This window comes from Caloenas nicobarica, chromosome 8 (genome assembly GCF_036013445.1).
Source record: "Caloenas nicobarica isolate bCalNic1 chromosome 8, bCalNic1.hap1, whole genome shotgun sequence".
NCBI classification, from domain to species: domain Eukaryota; kingdom Metazoa; phylum Chordata; class Aves; order Columbiformes; family Columbidae; genus Caloenas; species Caloenas nicobarica.
The window spans coordinates 27,711,225-27,735,740 of NC_088252.1; the positions used below are offsets into that span (position 1 = coordinate 27,711,225).

A 24,516-nucleotide genomic window follows, 5' to 3' on the forward strand; every position below is an offset into this window, starting at 1 on the left:
TATCAGCAACATAACAGGCATTACAATAAATTCAGTGAAGCAGCATTTCACATGCTCTTGGTGTTTTATTTTGTGCTGGTAAAACATTTCTCATCATCAAAAGCATGAAATCAGAGCTTATAATGTCAATGTTTCTTTAAAAATTGGCGATGAGAATATTTTTTTAGAATTAAACCAAGAACATAGTATGGATTTTGCACTTTGGGGTCTACTTTAGAAATGCATTTAATCACAAGTGTAGTTTCCTTACCCTGTTTTTGTCACTGCTCTCCAGACCTAGAAGGGAGGATCAGGCGCTTCCAACTGGCCAGATTGGTGTAACTTGGACTCCAAACGAGCAACACAAATTTACGCCAGTTAAAAAACTGCACAACGGTAACTTCTGGACAAGCAGCAAACCTGTTGGAATTCACAGGCTGAATTTCCACCTATTTCTTTAGGGCCAAGATTTCAGCCAGTGGATCAGAACCTAAAATGACACAGATTTGACTCAAAATTCTTGGTTACCTCATTGTGGTCATTGTCAAGTTGAGGCTCAGATGGATTCATAGTGAATGATACACACTAAAAAAACCCCTGTGCAGAGCATATCTGCAAGAGGTTGTGCAGACAAGAGATGAATGATTCTCTTCCATCTTTGCTGCTAGGAAGCGTTCGACCAAGTTAGATATCTGAGTGCCAGCTAAAATTTGATTAAAGAAAAAAAAAACCAAACCAACACACACAAACAAACAAAATCCAGGGTGCCCCTAAACCAATAAAGCCGTAAAGATAAATAAAATAATAACCACCCCATTCCTTTCTTGCATTCATAGTGCTTTTGTAAGATATCTTTGAATTTTGGTAACTGTGCTGTGTTTGCTTGTCTAAGAAAATGTCCAAAAGTCAGCGAACCCGCAAGGCTTTTCTTGCAATGAGTATTGCCAGAAAAACAAAGCCATGAATGTCAGGGAGTCAAGAAGGATTTGGCTCAAAGCAACATCGTGCCTGTGTTTGGTTGGCCTTTACGTGCCCCTGACAAATCTCTGGCACTGTGCTTTTTTCCAAGGTTGCAATAAATAATTTTCCCCGGCGCTGTGTGAAGGCTGAGGAGAAGCAGCCCAGCCACGGCGGGTCCGTCTGCATCTGGTAAACATCAACCACGGGCCTGCGCCAGGAATGCGGCTGCGTTTGAACTGGAACTTCAGGCTCTGCTTACTGGAAGTCTGCAAAAATGCTGTTGAGCTGAGTAGGGAGAGAGAGCACGCGAAGAAAATTCAGTGTGGATTTTGGGTAGTAATTAAAAAGAAAACGATCACAATATCTTCTTTTTCTCAACTAATGGTAACACCCTTGTTTTATCTCACCCTTGTTTTATGAGCGAGCAAGATCTGTTCAACCGATTGCCCACGCTGAGCATCATCAGCAACACGCCCTCTTGATTTTAAGATCCTGAGAAAAGGAATCTTCTGTTTGGTTTTCTAACAAGGAGCCAAGGAAACAAGCCCATTACAAATCCATATTGTTTACAGGTCTGGAAAGAGTGAACTACATAAATTATTATAAACTCTTCCCAAACACCTTGTGCCACCAGCGATAAGAAAGTTGCACAGACAGACTTTGCACAGCTCGTCGGGACTTTGGGGGCTCCTGGTGTTGTTTCTGAAGGATGCGGAGGACGAAGCGACGCGGGTTCTCTGGACTGGATGCATGAAGTGCAGGAGCCGGGCCTGGAGCACAGATGGGAAAACTGCTCAGAACGGGATGGGGACCCGTCCCCAGTGCCTGGCCAGCGGGTAACTGCTGAGTCTCCTAAATGAACATTTCTCAACTTTCAAACCCAGAGAAACAGTAACTAGCCTAGTCACAAAATAATGGTGTATCAAGTAAAAACAAAATTGAAAATTATTTTAATACAAATGGATTAAGATGAATTTCAGGACAAATTATCACCAGTGTTTTAACATTTATATATTTTGTTGCTGAGTAGCATTTACATGTGGTTGATTCTGTTGTAATCTGGTGGCATCTGAGAACACCACAAAGGAAGGATATTATGATGAAGTGACAAGTCTAAGTCCCAGCCAGCCGTGATCGCTTCTGTCACTTGGGCAACTGAGCTTTCAGAGAAGACTGAAAAACTGTTCAATGTGCTCAAGAGGAAAAAAGTCAGCTCTTGGCTTTGCCCTTTTTCGCAGGAAGTCGCCCCGTTGCTTCGAGGTATTTGTTAATTATTTCTTCTTGAGTGCTGGGCGAGCACGGTTGATATTTACAGTATTCCATTGTATATTCACCCTTTCCCTGTAGAGTTGGAAAAAGAACAGTCAAAGGGAGGATGCTAAACGTGTAATCCTGTTTAGCAGCAGCACACACCCTCATCTCTGAAATAAGATGCAATAATCATTTACGATGCAGGAGACAAACACTGCGGACTGGGGAAATGAGACAAAACACGACACAAGCAGTATCTGAACCCTGCTCTTTGACACAAGCCCACGGTTCCCATCTCAAAAGTGTGACAATTCTGCTTAAAACCTGAAAATTATGACGGTATTAGCGACAACCCATTCACGTGCTCACAGAACACGGCACGTCACGAGACATGGAATAGCAAATTCTATGTAACACACAAACTCACCCAATTCAAATGCATTCCAGGAGCATAACAACTACAGACACATAAATCATTAAAAAATAATATCTTCATAACGTGAGCACTGCTGTCAAAAATCTTCTCTACTTGCAGACGTTTGTAATGTACAGAGTATGCCTCAGTTTTCCAGCCTGTAAATTTAATACCTTTACTGAAACCTATTCACTTTGGATTACTTACTATTTTGAATCTCTACCCTCTTCAAAGTATAAAAGACCTTTTTGGCCAGAAATGACAGAGCTAATAACAGCAATGTTAATTAAAACTCAATTTAAATAACAGTAAAAATTCTAAGGTTATTTTCCTGTCCTGCATTTGTTTCGATTTTTAGCACTTTTACTGCTGCGTACGCTATGTATACGATGATGCAAATTAGCACAGTTGATTTACACAAATAACTGTGTTCTAGCAAAAAGTACCGAGCGTACTCACCTCTGTGCAAGACCTCAGCTCGGTGGCGTATCCAAACATGTCATTCAGCGGCACCTGAAATCCAAGCACACTATTCTTGTAAAATCAAGATCTTTTTCCATCAACTTCGGCTTATCATCCAATTAATCTCAATTACAATCTAAAGAGTCAGTAAAATCTGGTGCTCTTCGTAAACAGCACTGATCTAATGATCTATTTTTCTAAAGTACCTCTTGTTTCAACTAATTTACATTCACAACGTGTTTTTAGCAGGAAACACCGAAGTTTGAATGCACCAGATACCAGAATACCCCATCACCAGGCAAGAGATCGTAACACTTGAAATATCTCAAGATCGCTATACTAGACACAATTTGATGCAGAGAATAAATATGTTTTTAGAAGGGACATAGAAAAAGGGACACTGAAGACAAGTCATCTGCATTTATCTGCAATTATTGCAGGTGGCAAAAAGCTCTTCCCCCTGTACTGCTGCACCGGCAGCCCATCGCAAGAAACCTCAGTTCTGTTCTTTTCTCTGCCACCGTGTGATTTTGGGCTTCTCTGGAGCAAGATGGATTTATACCAGATTTACTAAAGCTGCACAATACGCTGCCACGCGTTGGAAATTAATGTTGTGCTTACTCACAGGAAAATCTGACTACAAGTTTACACGTATTAGTCAATAAGTAAACCAGTAAAGGAGTCAAAAGACAACGCTGGAAAAGGTCAGGAAGGAGTGAAGAACACAAACCTCGGCGTAGAGAGTGAAGTAACCCTCGGTGCCATCCTGCCCCGTGATCACGCCGTGCCGGCGATTAACCCCAGCGATCACCGCTCCCTGGAACTCCGTGGGCGCCATCACCTCCACTGCCATGATGGGCTCCAGGAGACGCACGGCCGCATTTTCCATCGCTGGAGGAAAAAACTTAACTAAATAATCAAAGAACAAGCCTGGCGTAATTCAAGATACCCCTACGCAAAGCAAAGAAGCGTGTGATGGTTAATGCTACATGTTTCTTACATCGGTGGGGGAAAAAAACGAATCAATATGTGGAGTTCCAGCTCCCCAGCCCGGTATTCCTGAGATCGTAATGCTGGGAGGCACAGTCTGATAGAATGTTCTTTCCATACCTGTGTAAGGGTGAAGCTGTTGGTTCTACGAAAAATTATTCATATGACTAAAAGAATTATCATGCCTCCCCCAAATTTCTATAAACTCTTGCATATATTCTGCTCCACACAACCGGCCAAACTTTAAATGGCAATCAACAAACCTACAGAGAGGATGTTGTTAAATCCAGCTCCAATACTAACGCATCCAGCAGGACCACGCGTTTGAACGACTGGATTTATACCTTGCTTGAGGGCTCCTTCTCCCGCTCTGATGAAGGAGATTTCGTTGGAGTCCACCATATGATGAGCACCGTCTTCCAGGACGAACCGCACTCCGGAGATCCTGTGCCCCGACACAAAACCTTTTTCACACGCGTCTCGGAATCCCTGGCAAACCACGGCTCAAAGTTAGCAGGTTTTACACCAAAATGAAGCTTAAAAAAAAGAGCAGCATTAACAACAGCCTATAAAGGACACGAAACTTAAAAAAACCCAAACCAACAACAATAACAACAAAAATCCTTTCACAATTTTTGGCAGCAATCCCTTATCTACCCAATGGACCTTCTTGCTTAATAAGATGACGGAAGAACATAACAGTGGGGAAAACTTTTCATTCCCAAGCGTCTGAAAACTGTGTACTATCATTCTTTGGCACCACGGTTTGATACCGATATTGTTTTAAGAATAGAAATCGTGTAACAAGCTAAGAAAAAGAAATGTCCTCAGGATTTTCTTCGTTAAGGGACTGCACGGTCAAAACCTGAAAGAATGATCTCTGTGGAAAGAACTACTCTCACCACTAGACTGATGAACAAGATTTGAAGACTGCATGCTTTTTCCAAGATTTGGCAAAAATCTTAAAGTGTCGCATCATAGAATAATGAAGGAATTATTTTAGGTCGATCCACTATTGTAAGAATTCAAAGATTGTGGTAGGTACTACTAAAAGTAATAGGTAATAAATCATACGGTTACAGAGAGACAGACACAAGAATCCCGCAGAAGAGATTAAAAACAAAGAATATTTGGTAATTTATGCAGGAAATCCAGCTTAATTACAGTTTCCTACAAAAAAAAAAGTCACATACTTCGGGGTTAGAGACGAGAGCCACAATTAAAGGCAGAAAACGGGCAATTAAGAAGCAGAGTCAACAGCAGGAGGCTCGTCTGACCGCAAGAGCGGGCAGCCCACCTTCTGCACCGTGCACCTTCGCACGCTGCACCAAGGAAAACAAACAGCAGCTTCTACATTAAATGGAAAACTGCGGAATGTCAGGTATTAAGCAAAGCCCCGCAAATTTGATTCTGCTTCCACCAAAGCAATGGGAAAAGCCTCCTCGCCTCGGGCAAGGCCGTCACAGTAAATGTTGGCGGTGCGGGAGGAAAACAACAAGAATTGGTATTTCTTGTATCATACGCACACAAAAAAATGCTTTGTACCTTTTCAACAGCAGGCACGAATTGTTTTGGAACATTTGTGCCAACGGTTCTGTCTTCAAATTCCAATTTCGTGTAGTCCTCCGGATCCAGGGGCTCAAGGACGCCGATGACTTTGCCGTACTGTCCCGCTCCGCCCGTCTGCTTCTTGTGTGTATATTCAAACCTAAGAACAGACAAACCCCACATTACTCATTACACAAACCGTGCTCTAACCACAGTGCTCTGAGGAAAAAGTTCCCGACCTGCATTTTGCTTTATTCCATTCGGTTACGTGTAACCAAAATGCCTAAATGCCACGGCAGCGGCTGAAACATCTGAGGATATTTAATGCCTAAAGCAGCAGCACCACGATTCTTCGTCTTGCAAGCGGGAAGCTGAAGGATCGTGATGAGATAAACTTCTCAAAAAGCAACCGCAAAAACAAGCGGCAAGCAAAACTGACAGAGCCTGCTTACCTTTGGGCTGAGTACTGAATAGCAGCATTTTTGCTGCTGTTTTCTGCAAATACCTACAGTTCCCACCCGCAAAGTACTTCCATGCTGAGTGCAGACCCCGCACGAGGGGGTAATTAGGGGGAAAGCTTATGCATGTGAACTGTTATAAGTTTTTTTAAGTGAAGCTGGAGGGATCTGAGGTCTCTTTGAAACACAGAGGTCTCTCCGGGCTGGAGAACAGGAGGCTGAAGGGAGGGAGAGCTGCTCGCTCTGGAACTGGCGGAGAGGAGGCTGGAGCTGGGGGGTCGGGCTCTGCTCCCAAGGAACAAGTGACGGGATGAGGGGAAACGGCCTCAAGATGCACCAAAGGAGGTTTAGATTGGATATTAGGAACAATTTCTTCCCCAAAGGGCTGTCGGGCATTGGAACAGGCTGCCCAGGGTGGTGGAGTCACCACCCCTGGAGGGGTTGGACAGACGGAGATGAGGTTCTCAGGGACGCGGGGTAGTGCTGGGGTTGGGTTGTGGTTGGACTCCGTGATCTTGAGGGTCTTTTCTAACCTAACCCGTTCTACACGCCCCCTGGTCGCACCCGGCTGCGGGCACAGCCGGAGCCGCAGCGCCGGGACAACCCGCCGCGCCCGGCCGGGCTGATGCGGCCCCCGCTCCCCCGGCTCCTCCGGCTCCTCCCGCCCCGGCCGGCGCTTCCTGCGGGAGGAGGAAGCGGCTGCGCCCGCCATGGACGGCCCGCCGAGCTCCTTCCGACTCCGCCGGGCGGCGGTTCTGGCCGCCGGGCTCATCCGCTACCGCCGGGGCGGGCCCGGCCGCGGGCCGGTGCTGCGGGACGTGCGGCGGGGCCGCGGGCCGGTGAGCGCCGGGCCCCGGGCTGGGGGGATCGGAGGGGATCGGGCTGCGATCTGGTTCTGGGGGTGGCAGCGGCTCCGCTTGTCTCCCCTGCGGGATTTAACCGCGGCCCCGCTCCGACGGAGCCCCCCCAGCCCCGTCCCTCGGATGCTCCACTCAGCCCGAACCCTCAGCACCTGCGCTTGTTGGCAAAACCCCTAGAATAAGGTTATTATAGCAACGCCAACCTGCTCATGCGAGTCGTTCTGCTAGACATCCAAAAAATAGACAACATGCAATTCATAACGAAGCGCAAAATGGACTTGGTGTAAGGAACCCGATTAAGGCTCTTCAGTATTTAGCCAAGCAGCACGTTATTGGGCAGAATTGCAGAATCGCCTTGGTTGGCAAAGACCTTTAAGACTGTCAGCCATTAACACAACACTGCCAAATCCACCTCTGAACCACGTCCCAAAGAACCGCGTCACACAGGGAGCCCAAACACAGCAATTAAGTAAGTAGATACAATTTTGGAAATGGGTGAGGAGGCACCAACCAGACGCTACCCCAGGTGCACATCAAATGAGTGATCTGAACACCGCAGGGAGAAAGAAAAGCCTTGTCCTAGCTGGGAACGGACCCTGCTGCAGCCCGTTTCACAATAACCACGGTGTTGTCTGCAAGGCAAAGTAATTCAACATTCTACAAAATCAATGCTCTTAATGTTTTCCTTATTTAGGACATCGATGATGCTGGGCATAAGTACCACCTGGAATTTGTGCTAGAAGACTTGAATGACAAAGTGAGTTGAGATTTATTTCATTTATACACTCTGTGGGCAGAAGTTGGCACCACTGATGCATAATAAAAAGCCAACACTTTTTGCTGCCGATCCTGGCCAAGGGCGGCGGGCGCAGCAGTTAATAATACTTGCTATCATGTTTTGGATCTTTCTATACTGCAAATAGGAGGAAAAAAAAAGAAGGCTCCAATTTTACCAAATGCAAACCTCCATTTCTTATACCATAAAAGCCCCAAACATCTGGTACCTACCACTATGAAAATGCTGGAGGGATGACACGGACATTTCAGTGTCACTCAATTTTGAAGTTATTTGAACCCATTACTCCAACTGAAGAGCACAAGTGACACTGTGCACCACAAACGCTGCCCTTCCTATCACTGCAGAAAGAAAACTGCCCTTGTAGTATCTTCACTGAAATATTATGAATTTAACCTTGTCTTAAATAATCACAAATCTCTACAGGCCACGCTCAGAGAAAACAGCAACTTCATATGGAAAAAAATACATTTTGGAAGTGCAAATTACCAATGTTGTGTGTGTATTTAATCAAATATTAATGCACATCCTTAACTCTGTAACAGGACAGTGCTGTTAACTGCACTGCCGAGGTTCTTTATCATCTGGGCAACAGAAACACTCCTCCTGATGTGCAGTTCACGATCGAAGGAGAACTCAAGAGCAGCGATGAAGCAGATCACCGGTTCTACAACCAAATCAAGAGCCTGAAGAAGGAGCTTGTGGCAGAAAACATTCCAGGTACAACAAAGGGCTTTGGGCAAGAGGGACATTTTGGAGACGAATATATTGCTTCCCTTTCTCTTATTTAGGGTGGTGCATCAGTCACAACGCTACTAAATTTATTAAATCACTTCCAAAATCCAGAACTGAAACGTGATTTGAGGGTGACTGTTCTTGAGAACCACCTGCTACGTCACCTCTCCCTTTACGAGCGTCCTGCTCGCTGTGGATAGTACATCAGACACCCCGACTGCGGTACCAGGGTCTGCTCCTCAGAGTAACCCCTGCCTTGAACACCTTATAGAACATACATGAAGAGAAAACGGGAGGAAAACAGCCAGAGAGATGATTATATAGAAGGTCTCTGACACAGCAAGGAACGTAACGAGTGACTTTAGCACCAACCTCTACTACTAGGTGATGAGGTTCTGTTAACGGCCGCAACTCCATGCGCCTTGCTCACTGTATATTATTTGTTTTGTTTGCCAGACAGCCATGGGAACGTGCCCCCGGCGCTGGTCCCCATCCGCCTGCTCGCCTGGGCCGCTGCTGGCTACGTGATCTGGCAGAACTCGACCGAAGACACCGAGCTCCATCTCGCCCAAATCAAACGCGTGAAGCAAGTGGTGAGTTACCCTCAGTGCCCGGCAACAAAACTGGTATTTAGGAACCAAGCAGTTGTGTGTGTACTAGACTACGGCTGAAGTTCTTAAGCAACAAACCTCAATTGCGTCTGAACTTCTTGGTTCGGTTCATTTTTAAGCCAGCGTTTGCTTTTTTTTCCACCTACCCCTTTGCTCTAGCAAATCACGAACGCTTGAGTGTTTATTTAGACCGCTCCTTCTCTTCATAGATTTTGCTTGTAGAAGCTGTGTCTTCTTGGCAACACTATTACATGCTTATTTGGTTAAGAAACTTGACTCTCCACTTGGAGGTCATGACATTGATTATGGTTTTATGTGACTTTGTTGCATTTCACCTGTAGTTAAACCCAGCTGACAGTGTTCTTGCATCCGCATAACACGCACTGGAATATTGTCCTTCAGCTCCTGATCTGCACCATCATCACAGTAACACCGCTTGACATCTCGGCGATAGCCACATCTAGACAAATAGCAACGGGCTGCGCCTCAAATTCAATAAAACACAATCTGCATTGCTTTTGTTTGCAGTATTCCAGTCTCCATCTGCTTGCTAGTTCACCTCAAAATGCTAATCAAGAAAGAAAATACTGATTTAATTCCACTCTCAGTATTAACTTTTTTTAGTTTGTTCCTCCCAAACTTACTTTTAGGTTTTTTTGGTTTGTTTTTTTTTTTTGCGAGTGTGGAGAATATCTCAAACCTAAAATTAATTTTCAGTTGAGAAATTAATATTGCAGAAATGCTCTCTAATATTCTTTTAAATGACCCAGTTAACAGTTCCTATAACACTTGCTTCAGGGACAGCTTTCCCCCCGATCTGAAAAATTCAGTCAATTGGAGCAACGCTCTCAGACTTACATTAGCATGATGAGCACCAATTAAGTTTACGATAAGAAAACTGAATTCAGGAAAACACGTCACAAGGCAGAAGGGGAACAGAACACTTCAGGACAACATGTTTTTCCATTTTCACTTATTTCTGGGCAATCACCAGTCCTGGGTTTGTCCTGAGCAGGTCTGGATCTGCCCTGAGCTAAAAAGTAAATACGACTGTCAAATCTCACTATAGCTATTCAATTTAATAGAGTCATTAGCTGCCGTTACCAACAGGCCTTGCAGACTGATTACCTGGGACAGGCTTAACGGATAAACTTCGTTTTGAAGAGTTATGATCAGAGCAAAGTTTGGTGTTTTGTTGGGTTTTTGGCTGGTTGGTTGGTTTTTTAATTAATAGAATTCTACAGATTTTCCCAGTCCTTCTCCATTCTATTTGGAGACAATATACTGTGAGTTAAGAATAATTCCTAAAAGGACGGTCAGTTTTAATTCAAGAAAGTTTAGTATGTAAGCTAGAACAGAGAAGTGGGACATCACATTTAGAAAACCCAAAATATTGCATCAGGACTCTTCAGAACAGACTTTCAGAGCCCTCATTTGGCCACCCAGAACAGCCAGCAAATTCCCATGAAGTTCTGGGTGTGCAGGAAAGGCAGAAACTCTCTCTGGACACAGGATTTGTTACCGTTTTGCTCCCTCTGATGGCTGTCGGAAAGCAGTTCACAGGGCCGTGCACAAACAAGCTTTTAAAACCCTCTTTAACAAACCAGAACAATATAAGGATAAGGCAGACGGGAGATTATTAAACTAAACTTTAGTCATTTTGTTCCCCTTCCCTGAAAAACAGGTATGTAAAGAGCTGGTTCCAAAGGCCAGCGTATTTTCTGTCACTCAGCAATCACCGATAACTTGTTACCCTCTGTATGGCCTCTGGAGTGTGTTCCAAGTCTTATCCTGTAGCCAGACAATTTTATTTAAGATTATTTGGGTTAAATTGACACCTCTTTGAATCAGGTGTTCCCTTCCCACATGAGTTCCTCAAGTTGAGCGCTATCCCGCTTCTCTAAAGGAGGAATTAGCACCAGTTTAAGTGTCACTTTCAGTCTCTCAAATATAATTTTGGAGTTCACAGAAATATAAATAGTATCTCTTTCTTTTGTTATAGTGACTGAGCTCCGTCTGCTTTATTTGTTAACACAAGCTGCTAGTTTTGGAAGTATATTGGAGAGTTTTTATGCTAACCAAAAAAAACTGATTCACTACTTCTAAGGCGGGGGGAAGCCCCAAATTCAGCCCTTTTCACTTTGTTTTTCCAGAAGAGAAGCGATGAGTATCTTGAATTTGACTACGTGATTTTACTTCATGACGTGGTATCCCAGGTAAAGTCTTATTTCTAAAAAACCTTTTTGTGTGTGTGTATGTGTGCGCGCGTGTATTTTTGGTTTGGGTTTTGAAGCCTGCGAACTGTGTAACCTCCAGCTCAGACACACGGATGGTTGGGTGTTCACAGACCTGCTGCCGGGAGCTCAGTTAAACAGGGTGAGGTTTGGGCAACGATCACCCACCCGTCTCAGCATCACCAGCTTCTGCCAGCAGACACTCATTTTCATCTATTTCTGGGCCCTTCTTTGGTTCCCAGAAAAAGTATTTCCATTGTGTGCTATTCTCCATCAACATTTTGCAATCTGAGCAAGCGTTTTCATAAGAAAAATGGGGCTGGTATTAAACCAGAAGCTCTCGACTATGCCAACCTCCTGTAATAAATCACCCACCGATAGCAACTGGAGATCTCATCCCACTTGCAGCTCCACTGCTTCCTACCCCACTGCGCTCCCAGTTAAGTTGGGGCATCTGTAGTGGTTTTAGTTCCCAAGTTTTCTATTCCAAATTCCTTGGAAGTAGTAGCTAAGTAATTGCAGAACAAAAGGTTCTTCATTGTTTGGTGAAGCGCAGGTGTCCCAAAACATCAACAGCACTAACGGTAAGAGGGGTAAAACAACACAGACGTGCTTGAGCTGCAAAACCTGCCTAGACGGAAGGAAAATGCAGTTGCAGCAGCAGGGAGCACAGCACAGGCTGACAAAAGCTCGCAGGAGAATTCAGATACTAGGACAGCTCAGCAGGACGGTGTTTTATTGCGCTTGCACCATCACTGCTGCGTGATCAACCTGCTTACTGTCAGCCCAGGTATTACAGCGGTCAAGTCCCGTTCAGTATCATTCAAAGAAAACACCCTCTCGCTTCCTATGGTTTTGTTTTCTACCCACAGGATGTCATTCCCTGGCGAATTACAGTTCTCTGGCACCCACAGCACGGTGTTCAAGTCACACGAGCCGTCAACCAAGACATGCAGCAGTGTAATGGAGCGGCGGGTGGTGCCGGGGCAGAAGCTCCAGTGCCACAATAAGCAGCTGAAGGGAGGGCAGAGAAGGTACCGAGAAAAGAGTCCTTCCTCCAGTCAGCTTTTCCTGCACATCGTGCTTTGATCTGATCATCCCAAATGCACTTTCTCTGCTACATAATCAAATTCTGCATCAAAGTAGATTTAAAAAAACCTCTGTCACCAGAGAGAAGACTTACGGCACAGGTGCGGAGATGTTCTCCCTAAAGGCGACTTTTGGCTTTCCCATGGTGCAAGGGCAACCGTATTCTCTTTCCATTCGCTGCAGGAAAAAAAAGCAGAATGAAATAGAGTTGCTCCATCGGAACAATACACTGGAAACGACTTTATTTGCATATCTTGCTGACATGAGAAACTTCATCAGGGTTAATCAGTTTTTTGGTTTGGGGTTGATTGATTTTTGGGTTCTTGGTGGTTTTGTTTATTTTTCTTTTTATGTTATGAGTTTTTCACTGTCATTCTGCAGTCATCCTTGTTTAGGGGCTATAGCTTTAGATGCAATAAGAGGGAACAGCATTCATTATTTTACTCAAATTTAAGCTTTCTGACAAAAAGCCATCTTTTCTTCATTCTGTCAACATTTCAGATACATCAACTTGAAAGAAATGAATAAATCACTGTAAGTAACTATTCCCTCCTGCCTGCATCTCTTATTATGGAAGCATACATTTAAAAAACACAGGAACAGAATATTTCTCTCCTGTAGGAAACACTCACAGTAAAATCCATTATAAGCAAAGGCTGCTAAAGCAAAGCGTACCACTTAATACATCATTTTTAATGGATTTGAACCAAAAAGTAAAAATATTCCAGGCAGACCTTTTGTTCAAATAGTTTACAAGCCTTCAAACTAGAACCACTGGAGAGAAAGAATCTTCAAAAGTTGACCAAGAAGTGAAGCTCCTCTCTAAGCTCCAGTGTTGTTCGCATTAATGCCACGGTGCTTTCTGCTGGGAAAATCTCAAAATAGCTGTCACACCATAACCCAGATTTACACCAAAGCAAGTGGAGTTGTGCACCTGCAAATACCCTGTAAGCCTGACATCAGCTTAGGCAGCCAATTACAAAATGAAGCTTAATGGCTGGCATTAATTAGCCCACCTGCAGATAGACTTTGGTACAGCAATGCAAAGTCTCTGCCAAAAAGGAAGGAGAATTCTTGGGAAAACAGACAAAAGCAGAGTCTGTGGAATCTGCTTTCCAAATTACCTGGGCATAGATCTCCAGGTGCAGCTCCCCCATTCCAGAAACTATGGTCTCTTTGCTCTCATCATCAAAATGGGTTCTAAACGTGGGGTCTTCCCTCGTGAAGCGGCTCAGGCCTTTTGCAAATTTATCAAAGTCATTCTGAAAAAAACATTGACACACGCAAGAAAACGTTAATTCAACACCCAGAAGTCAAGCAACAAAAAGGCCTCAGGTTTTCCTATCAACTGCTCAGCGCTTCTGCTCTCATGAGGTTGTTTTCTGAAACGCAGCCATACATTTATAACTGTATAATATTTATTCCTCCAGTTACTTCAAGCCCACGTTCACCCAGGTTAAAGACAATTTTTGTTATGGCCATGTGATTCCATCTGATGCAGTCACATGCTGAGTTATCCAAATTATTTCTTCTTAAGTACTTTGGATAGAACATTTTTAAACACTGCTCATTTAGTCTGTGGTTCCATATTTAAGTACTAAGCCGCATAAAATTATAAAAACAGCAGAGGAAAGGTAAGTCGGTCAGAAAAAGGTTGATTTATAGGCTCCTACCTTATTGGACGGCTTCATAGCTACTGAAATGACAGGATCAGGGACGTGAATTGATTCCTGCAACAACCATAAGGGAAGAGCTCATATTAATACAGTCGAGTTCGCTACCCTGACGAGGTAATTCCTCCAGAAAGGTTTGGTCACAAGAACTCAGGGTTACAAACAGGGATGACTGTTTCACTTGTATCTGATATCACAGCACTGTTGCCTGGATGCAAATTGATCTCTGTTTGGATTTCATGCTAATTAGAAACTCTGCTTCCTATCCGATTTTGTAAATGTATTTAAAACACTTACACAAATACATAACTTAATATTTTGGGGTAACTGCATCCACTTCTACCAGCCCAGAACAGTTTGCTAACAGGTGTGTGTCTCTCTCGCACATACCACACTTCTGGATTATTCAGGCCTCTTGAGGTATAACAAATGATCACAAAAAATATTTGAGGTTGCATATGCATCAAAAGAATATTTAAACTGAACAAATGATTACAAACTTTTACAACAAAATCCTGGTAAATTCCGGTGCATGAGGCACCCAGATGAAAAGGGGCACTCACCATGGAGATGTCAGTACTGGTTTTATCGGTGAACGTATCTCCACTGGCACAATCGATTCCAAACAGCGCACATATGTCTCCTGCGTAAACCTCATTTACGTCCTTCAGAAAGAAAAGTTCGCTATTCAGGTAACACTGAAAGGCATATTACAAACTACACCTAGTTTTAGAAGATACATAAATACTGTGTTTAAAAGCTTGAAGTTAAGCTCCTTTGAAAACTCCAGCTTCGATAAAATGTTCTGTGCATCTTTATTCTCTCTCTATTCCAAGCACAAAAAGGAGACTTGAGCTCGGATGCTGACTTATTGCAGGGTAAGGATGTGAAGCAAGTGACACGCCAAGGTCCAGGCAGCCCTGGCCCAGTTCTGCAGTTCAGGAGTCTTTAACAGGAAAGGGTGCTATTTGCAGCAGTTTGAGAATTAATTTTGAGTTTATGAATTGTATTCAATAATCACACGGAAGAAAACTTTTTTTGTGTGTTTTGCCAATCCTATTTCCCCTCTCCCAGAAGTAGGGAAGATGGGGATAATACCACAGCTGGCTTTCTTTAGCCATCACCTCAAAGCTATTTTATAACGCTTCTTGGGCAATGATTCTTCCACTTCAATGGAAATAACACACTAGAGATCATTCCAGTTTCTCGTAGAGCTCTATTAAGTGCCACAGGCAAGTATGAATTAAGCACAAAAGCAGGAATTTGACATATCCCATTGTTCAGAGACAGGTGAAAAGCGAGAAGCTGGTTTAACAAGAGTGGCTCAAAAGGCGATCGCGTGGATTGTACATCCCACACTCACCTCCATGTTGTCCGAATGCATCCGGACGAGCCGTTGTACACGCACTTTCTTCCCGGTCCTGGTGTTATAGATATAATCAGATTTCTTCAGCATGCCCTGATAGACCCGAATGTAGGTTAACTGCCCAAAACGGCCAGCCTGGAATCAAAATTCATTAAAAATCAGATATAATCATTCTGGGAGCAGAGAGCACTACGACTCAAAGCACCATCTGCAACGGTGAGTAAATGTTTCTGGTTTGAATTTAGACACTAGGCAAGTCAGCAAAACTTTCTGTAACACAGTCTCAGTTTTCGTTTGAAGTGGAACTTGGCATCTCCTGGCAGTTTTCTTTACTTCACCAATTTTACCACTTCTAAACCTTCCCAACAGAGGCGTACTTGAACAACATTAGCAATTTGGCCAGCTGCTTTCCTTATGAAATCTGACCTGCTACTCTCTAGGTAGCAAACTTGTTTGGTTAAAACTGAACTTTTTCTTCTCCAACTGTCTTGTGTTCCATTGTTTTCAACTGCAAACAAAACCAGGATTTTTCTCTGAAAGTATTTAAAATAAGCCCCCCAAGTGTTCAGGTTTCAACTAAGAAAATCATGAAGTATTTGAGGCTCATAACCCACTTTAAAACTTCCATCTTGCCAGTGTTTGATAAACTTGTGGATTTTATGGTTGAAACCAGTTTTTAAAAATAAGTTGAATTTAAATTGAATTTAAACATAAACTGATTTTAAAATTTGTTCTACGTAAGTTTTGGTAGTACCATCTGTTTGGACTCGCTCTATTTCCAACTCAAATCACAAATAATGAATTTGGATCCCTTCCTTTCTCCTTCAGGGCTAACACAACGCAAGTACAACTTTTGTTGCAAGGAATAAAGTCAGGCAGGTAATGTTCTGGGTGTCTGCTCTCCAGAAACTTCCAGTTTAGCTTTACCACACACAGAGTGACCAAGTGAAAAAGCCACCACACTGAAAATAGGAAGTTTTAAATGTGCGCTTTTCCCCCAGCTCTTGCAGGGAACACCCCACTTCCCTACCGGTTTTGCTGCATTAGAAAGGCAATTGGGACCAGCTTACCTCCAGTTTAAAAGCAAGGCCTATAAAAGGTTGGGAATCGTCTCGAGCAGAGTTCAGTAGAAACTTGGTTTTGTCCTCAGAATCCCTTAAAAACAGGGATGGAGAAGGAGTTTATGTCATGAAGAGAACATGGCGGCCTCATCAAAAACATGAACCCAACCTCAGAAAGTCCCCCGGGCCTTTAGTTTCACAGGTTTATAACAGAGACGTAAAAGTCACGCTCAGAAAGTATCTCAGAGGAACTGCAGCAGATTCCAAAAAGGACGTCGAAACTATGACAAATGTCACTGGTCCTTCACATCATCCAGCTGTTTTGCCATGAAAGCAATTCATCAATCAGACACAACTCGGGAGCAAATCCAGTCTCAGAGGGACAGCACATCTACCTCAGCAAATGCGGCCCAAGAATAAAATCTTGTTTACACATTTCAGACATGCTCTCTCCTCTCTGTAGGCATGGTTTGAAGAATTGCCATAGATTTCTAAAGAAATCTCATCAGACAATAATTTTTTTCAAATTAAACACTTAATGTGCGTTTCAAATACCAGTATAAGCAGTAACCCTCAAACGAGAGGTAGGCTTTCTTAGTTTCGGAAGTTTGTGCAAAAATTACGGTGGTGTTATTTAATACAACTGGTATTAAATTTAGACAAAATTGGTGTATTTTGTTAGTAACGGTTCCTGCTACCTGATTCCAAGAGCACTCTGTATGCTCAGCATATACTCACTCCTGGTTGAGAATAGCGTAGTTCTCCACCTCCGAGGGGTTGGGGAGATATTCCAGGACGGCGTCCAGCAGCGGCTGCACCCCTTTGTTCTTTAAAGCGCTTCCCACAAGCACCGGGGTAAAGGATTTCTTCAGTGTTGCTCTTCTGATGGCAAGCTGGGGAAAAAAAATTAAAAATCAGTGCATTCATCTCCTCCTGTAAAACCTTCAGGAGCCTGATGCAGAACCAGCCAAGCGCCAGGATAGATTCTTTTTCTCTCTCTACTCCTGGAGTAAAGCAGCCGCTCCCACACAGTCTCCTGTACAACCTACCCAAGGGCTTCCCATAAAACCTGCTCACCACAATTCTAGAGAAGCGCAAGATTTTTTTTTTTTAATCCCCTTTCATCTCAAATTCGACTTAAAAATGAAAATCCCCAAGGTAAATATACACTAACCCCAAAATACTCAAAATAACTTCTTGATTCTCTGCTGGTAAAGTCAAGATTCTTCATTTCTGTTTTAGGTGTCTCATTACCCCTTCTTTATTTACATTAGGAAACAATATACATTTAAATTTCTGAAAGCAAGATGAGATGCTTCAGTATTTTAAACTACGGAAAACTCTCCTGGAAGAGGAAGTCAGGCAGGGAAGGGATACGTGGGTAAGCGTCATGCTCAATGAATCACCATTTTTGATGACAAAAGTTTTAAAAGCACAACAGAAGAACATAATCATCTACGGACCTGCTGAAGTTGCACCATCCTGGGAATCTTTCCAGGACGTCCCAGCAAAGGGAGCAAGAGAAACAAGCTGTACGGTCACCTCGTGCTTTCACGTGGTGTCGCAAAGCAGAACTGAGCATCACCCCGCGATCGCAGCCACCTTCTGCACAGCTCACAGAGGCTCTTTGTCCCCATAATCAATCAATGAAGCCAAAATTGCCACCTGGGTCCCACCTTTCCCTGCCACTAGAGGATGTCACCTCCCTGCGCCCAGCCAGGCCCTCGCTCCCACCGCAAGCAGCTCCTGTCGGCTTTGAGAAGCCAAAATAAATTAATAAAATAAATTAATTCTCCTTGATAGCCAAGACAGTTCACCACATCATCTAATCTGGGAGATACTTAGTGTACCCAAAGACCGAGGGTTCAGCTACCTTCACAATTAACAGAACAGTGGTTCTTTAAATTTGTTGCTGTAATGACTTCAAACATAGTAAAAGGAAAAAAACAACCGACATCAGCAATTCTGCTGCTCTAGCCCAGGACTGACGGACATACAGATGTGCTGATGCCTGGTGGTTTTATTCATCCACGTGTTTTCAAATGAAGCAACACAACTGCAATTTATCCTCATCAACAATTACTTTGGGGAAGAAAAGTAATTTTATTTTCATGTCAAGATCACTATCACGAGTGCCCCACCGAGTACCTGGGGCTCTTTGAGCGCAGCATTATGGATGGCGGCAAATTAGGGGATGTTTAAGCAGCTGATCTTCAGCAAACATCATATGTTACGACTGTGGCACGCAGGAGTGATGCTTCGCATCATTTCCACAAAAAGATATTTTCAGTGGAAACTTGGCTGCTGGCCACTGAAAGAAAATGCATCTTCAGGGACGTATTAGCACAAATTAACCTGCATCTGCAATGCTATCGCCATCTGAGCTGTAATTAATCGGCTTTCAGAAGTGGGAAGCAGAGGTATGCTGAATAGACAAATTTATCTGGGTAACAGATTTCCTTCCCAGCAGGAGCTTATCAAAAAGAGCTTTCTGCTAAAAATCTCTCACCTCTTACATCAATCCAGTGTATTCACGTTGGTATCGTTCCCCCTGCCCAGCAAAGGACAAATCCTTACAGGCCTCTAAAAGTGCTGTTACATTTCTGTCTTTATCAAAGCGAGAAGGGCTGCTTTGTAAACAGGAATAGCTCAGGCTTCACAAAGTCATATTTAATTACTGGAGTAACTGAATGGCTGGTTATAAGAGATACATTTGATCAGTAAAAAACTCTTGTGCTTTCATCTCAAGCCAAGTTGGGATATAGATTCCTGCCTACTCTTCCTCGAGATATTAATCACCGGTAGATCACCCTTACAGCCAAGCCAATTAAAAAAAAAAAAAAACAAACGGTAGCACAGTGGCAGGATCTGCATAAAGACTGTACAAGTGCAGCTGATCTTCCCAGACCTCCCCACCAACTTTTATTTTGTGGACGTGTGCTCGAAGAAACAGCGATACCGAGCTGTCATCAGAAAAACCATTTTCAGGCTACGGCCACATGATTACTTCTGTGAGCATCCCTTTATGCTGGCATGCTGATAAGTGAAGCATTTCATTAAATAAATCACGTAGCAATTTTTTTATCCTTCTTCAAGAAATGCAATTATATTTTTTTTTTTTTGGCTAACCGTATTTTGACCTGGATTCTTCTCCTCTAGAGTCTCCCCGTAAAGCCACTCCAGTTCCCTTCTAGTGCACCGCTCTTTTCACATTTCATTTTCACATTTTCTCATTTCAGACGTAATCAGTGCAAACACAAAACAAGGCAGGATTTCCCAGGCGCAAAGGCGACTTACAGCATCTCAACAACCAACATGCTGTGGGACAGGATGCAAGTCACAGCCACCAAACCATAACATGGCAAGGCAAAAGAACAATAAAAATGATTAAATGTACCTCTGCATCACTTGCTGGTCCCCAAAGGGCACACACAAGCTCAGACTTACCTACTCAAATAAAAAAAAATAACTTTGGAATGGGCCCTGAGCAGGGAGTACAGTGGGAGTTCACCTCTGGGAGGTGACACTTGTATCGTAGAACTGAAGCAAACAAAATTTCCTCAAGAGTTCAAGAAATTTTTATTGGGGGATCGGGGGGGAAGAGCAGATAAGGACACAAAAGAGTGAGATAACAGTGCTACGGGAAGAAGAACCACAATAAAGTTACCTTTAACTCGGCAGTCGTAGGAGTCTTTTCTTCCAAAAACAGCTCCCCAAGCTGATCATCCGAGTTGGCGACACATTCAATCAGCTCCCGACGTCTCTCTGCAGCCTCTGCTCTGAAGTCAGCTGGAATTTCATCATACCGGAGAGTCTGGCTACACATAAATAACACACCCACGCTAAAGAAATGCCACGTGAATCAACCTTCCACTCACTAATCGTTGCGATGATCAAGAGAAATTCACTGTTGATATGGATATTGACAAAAAATAATCACATAAGAATATCGACAAGTTATCGGTGACGCTTTAGCAGGAGAGGGTTTCTTCCCGCTCCTGGCAGGAGTTTGCGAGGACGCAGGACAAGCTGTTCAGCAACCTGCAGCTTCCCACCGGTAAACCTGGCCCTGCAGCATCGCGTTGCTGGAAGCTGGAGCTGGAACGCGATAACGCAGCCTGAGCACAACCCACATCCCCAGCTTCCCAAAGGGGAGGCTGTTGCACCTCTGAACAGAAACTACAGGTAGCTTTACTCCTACAAAGAGTTGCTCCAGCTAAGAAAAACATGAGTTTCAAAACTTACCCAAGTGCGCCGTCAAAATATATAGCTCTTTCTTCAATAAGATCTATAATTCCCTTAAAGTTTCCCTCCAGCCCAATCGGGATCTGAACAAAAGCTGCGTTGTGTTTCAACCTGGATCTGAAAAAGTGAGCAAATATAAATTAGTTCAAGGAAAAAAAAAAAAAAGCAGCCATTTCTATATATGTGCCCCAGATGGTCTTTGAACAACATCCCATTCCTACAAAACCATTACCTTCTGTTCTTTGGACTGTGTCAAAAACCTACCAATGCTGATGGAAAATGCCTGGTTGCATTTTAAGGTGACTGCCAGCCCGCGACATCCCGCAGGTACAGAGAGCAGCTCCCAGGGCAAAGGATGCAGCGCAAACTGGTTCCAGATTACCCACCTGATGTGGGGAGTTGCTGTTCCCTTACTGTATAATAACGCTCATATCTCTCAGATCAAATCGGGCACAGGTAAGGAGGGAGCAGGACTTCTGGTGTTTGAACAAGAAACTGTCCGACCCGCCGTCATCTCCCTGCTGTGACCTACAGCACCTTTGCCACCAGGATCCAGGAAAAAGGCTGTTTCCAAAGGGGCTCCAAATATATTTTAAAAACGAAAAAAATACTAACAGCCCAACTCTCAGTCACCGCAAGCCTGGGCTGACACCAACATTTGTTTTTCTTGAGAAAACAGAGACTTGTTATAGGTCAGATTAAGATTTAACCTCAAGTTGGGTATTATCCAAAACTGCGACTACAGACCCCACAAGAGAAAGCTTTTCAATATTCTTAGTATTAACCTGCTATGTGAACAGTTCTGAATTATTTCCCAAATGATTTTAAATGATAAATACCTCAGCTGTTGTACTGCTCTGGTTGGACTAGAGCCCAGTCTGTCCAGTTTATTGATGAAGGTTAAAAAGGGGACGCCGTAACGTTTCATTTGCCTGTTCACAGTTATGGTTTGGCACTGAACTCCTCCAACAGCACACAGAACCAGAATAGCTCCGTCTAGAACTCTCAGAGATCTCTCCACTTCGATTGTGAAGTCCACGTGTCCTGAATAACAAAAAAACCCCCCATTATCCGTAGATGACAAAAGGTAACGAGGAATTGCTTTCTCATAGCTGCAGAAAAAGAGCAACAGCCAACAGAATGAGTCTCCAGGTCTACAGAAAGAGTCCCATTAGCTCAACCTGACCAACGAACATAAAGACAGTGCCGTGCGCTGTGTATAACCGAAGGAACAGCAATGGTAACGCTTTCAGGACTGTCGTTACCTGGTGTGTCGATGATGTTGATGTTGGTGTCTTTCCACATGGTGTACGTGGCCGCAGACTGGATTGTGATCCCGCGCTGCCGCTCCAGCTCCATGGAATCCATGACAGCTCCCACTCCATCCTTACCTTTCACCTTAGGAAAAAAGGAAAAATAAAATTAAAAAATGCAGTTCTAGAGAGTCTACTAAGAATTTTGCATGTGCTGGGGTGATGCTTTGTATACTGAGCATCATCCTTCACACAGTGAAGAAAAGCAGACATGGCAGAATCACTTGGAATTCTTGAACTACAAACAAGTTTGGGGTTTTTTTTGCAGCTGCACCTGCAACTCTAATGTATTTTGCTCTCCTGAGGATCATTCCTGAAAAAGGTCATCAGAAATCTGGGGCAAATTACACTTCACTCTGAAGCTAAAAATCATATCCCTCCGTTCTCCGTTTCTCACAGTCATCTGACTCCACCAAAAGAAACACACATCTTCCATTGTATATTTACCAAGGAGATGGTAAAAGAAAAGTAAGTCTTGAAATAAGATTTAAAGTGTTCTGGAGTCCTCCGAGAACCGACCTCGTGCATTTGCGCGATCCTGCCCGTATAGAAGAGGATTCGCTCCGTTAGCGTCGTCTTCCCCGAGTCGATATGGGCCGAGATCCCGATGTTGCGGATCCTCTCGTTGGGAAGGGCTCCTGTCGAACAGTGTCTGCAGCAGCTCAGGAGGGACTGAAAGCAAACGGGGATCGCTGGTTTAGTTTGGAGCTGATCAAACACAGCTCATCCGCGCCGACAAACGAACTCGCAGTCAATCAGCTTTTCTGTGGCAAATGGGTTGCAGGATCACAGAAGGGTTTGGGGTGAAGGACCTTCCCAGCCCCCCCAGTGCCCCCCTGCCATGAGCAGGGACATCTGCACCCGCTCAGGCTGCTCAGAGCCCCGTCCAGCCTGGCCTGGGATGTCTCCAGGGATGGTTCAGCCACCACCTCTCTGGCCAACCTGGGCCAGGCTCTCCCCACCCTCAGGGCAACAATTTCTTCCTCTTGTCCGGCCCGAATCTTTTAGTTTAAAACCATCACCCCTTGTCCTATCGCAACAGGCCCTGCTCAAAAGCCTTGTCCACGTTTATCGCAAAACGCCCTTCCCGGGGTCACCTCACGGCCAGACAAGCCCTCCGCACTAAGCCCGGCTTTGCCAGTCCCGCCTTTATGTTCCCGGCGCACCCCGCTTCGCCTCCCGCTCATCTGGCCGAACCGCCGCGCACTTTCCCGCTTTCGCAGGGGCCCGTCCTCCCCAGCTCGCTAGCGGGGACGCCGACCCGCCGTGTCCTCTCCCGCGGTCACGGCGCCCTCGGGCCCCCGCAGGCCCGGCCGGGCCCGAGCGGCCCCCGCAGGGCGCCCGCGCTGTCCCGCCCGCTGCCCACGAAGCGGCCGCGGCCGGTACCTGCTGCCGCGGCCGCCCCGGGGCCAGGCCGGCCCGCAGCGCCCGCAGCATGGCCGCGGCCCCGGCTCCGCTCCCGCCTCCCCGCCCGCCCCTTCCGGGACGACGCGCATGCGGAGCGGGCCGGGCCGCCCTCCCGGGGCCGTCGCGGGCGGGAGCTGCGCTGCTGCCGGGGGCGCCTCGGGAAGCAGCGGGGCACGGTAGAGAACGGGGCGGGGGAAGGCTCCAGTCCCTAAGGCGGGGGTGTCAAACCCGTTCTCACCGGGGCCGCATCAGCCTCGGCCTTCAAAGGGCCGAAATGTAATTTTAGGACTGTAACTACTCCTACATTTATACGAAATACATTTATACAAAATACATTTATACCACATGCGAGAATTTCTTTCATCGTGGTGGCTATGAGGGGGGTGTTGTGCAGAGTAACCCTCAAATGGTTTGTTAATCTGTCATGCTGACTTCCCAGCTATTATAACACATCTGGAATCTGCATCTGGAATGTTGTGTCCGGTTCTGGGCCCCTCAGTCCAAGGACAGGGAACTGCTGGAGAGAGCCCAGCGCAGCCACGGAGATGCTGAAGGGAGTGGAGCATCTCCCGTGTGAGGAAAGGCTGAGGAGCTGGGGCTCTGAGCTGGAGGAGACGGAGGGGCGACCTCATTCATGGGGATCAATATGGAAAGGGTGGGTGTCAGGAGGATGGAGCCAGGCTCTTCTGGGTGACAACCAGTGATAGGACAAGGGGCAATGGGTATAAACTGGAACACAGGAGGTTCCATTTAAATTTGAGAAGAAACTTCTTCCTGGTGAGGGTGCCAGAGCCTGGCCCAGGCTGCCCAGGGGGGTTGTGGAGTCTCCTTCTCTGCAGACATTCCAACCCGCCTGGACACCTTCTGTGTAACCTCATCTGGGTGTTCCTGCTCCGGCAGGGGGGTTGCACTGGGTGAGCTTTCGAGGTCCCTTCCAACCCTTGACATTCTCTGGAACTGTGTGTCCTCAATGACACCAGCTTCACACCATGAAGTTTCTTTTTCTTTCCTTCTTCATGCGATGCTGCCACATGGCCCTTCTCTTGACCAGGAGCCCAACTCT

At 45.0% G+C, this 24,516-nt stretch overlaps 2 protein-coding genes across 3 annotated transcripts; one reads left to right on the forward strand and one right to left on the reverse strand.

Moving 5' to 3' along the window:
- Positions 1 to 1,857: 1,857 nt before the first annotated feature.
- Positions 1,858 to 23,510, reverse strand: GFM1 (G elongation factor mitochondrial 1). 2 transcript variants are annotated; one of them, XM_065639601.1, is made up of 18 exons: positions 23,433 to 23,510; positions 22,566 to 22,718; positions 21,999 to 22,131; positions 21,573 to 21,777; positions 20,734 to 20,850; positions 20,156 to 20,306; positions 17,227 to 17,381; positions 16,498 to 16,582; positions 15,425 to 15,562; positions 14,625 to 14,726; positions 14,062 to 14,118; positions 13,513 to 13,650; positions 12,483 to 12,565; positions 5,603 to 5,765; positions 4,402 to 4,546; positions 3,798 to 3,958; positions 3,065 to 3,118; positions 1,858 to 2,280 (listed from the first exon to the last, which is right to left on the reverse strand). In XM_065639601.1, the coding sequence occupies exons 1-18, from the start codon at positions 23,481 to 23,483 to the stop codon at positions 2,149 to 2,151; spliced, it is 2,223 nt and encodes a 740-aa protein (XP_065495673.1). In that variant the 5' UTR covers positions 23,484 to 23,510; the 3' UTR covers positions 1,858 to 2,148. The 2 variants fall into 2 exon arrangements, with proteins under 2 accessions (XP_065495673.1, XP_065495674.1); XM_065639602.1 differs by lacking the exon at positions 1,858 to 2,280 and adding an exon at positions 2,654 to 2,763.
- On the forward strand, positions 6,774 to 12,518 carry LXN (latexin). The gene is made up of 6 exons (XM_065639605.1): positions 6,774 to 6,902; positions 7,618 to 7,680; positions 8,265 to 8,439; positions 8,911 to 9,047; positions 11,219 to 11,281; positions 12,172 to 12,518. Exons 1-6 carry the CDS (start codon positions 6,774 to 6,776, stop codon positions 12,307 to 12,309), a joined length of 705 nt encoding a protein of 234 aa, XP_065495677.1. The 3' UTR covers positions 12,310 to 12,518.
- Positions 23,511 to 24,516: the final 1,006 nt, after the last annotated feature.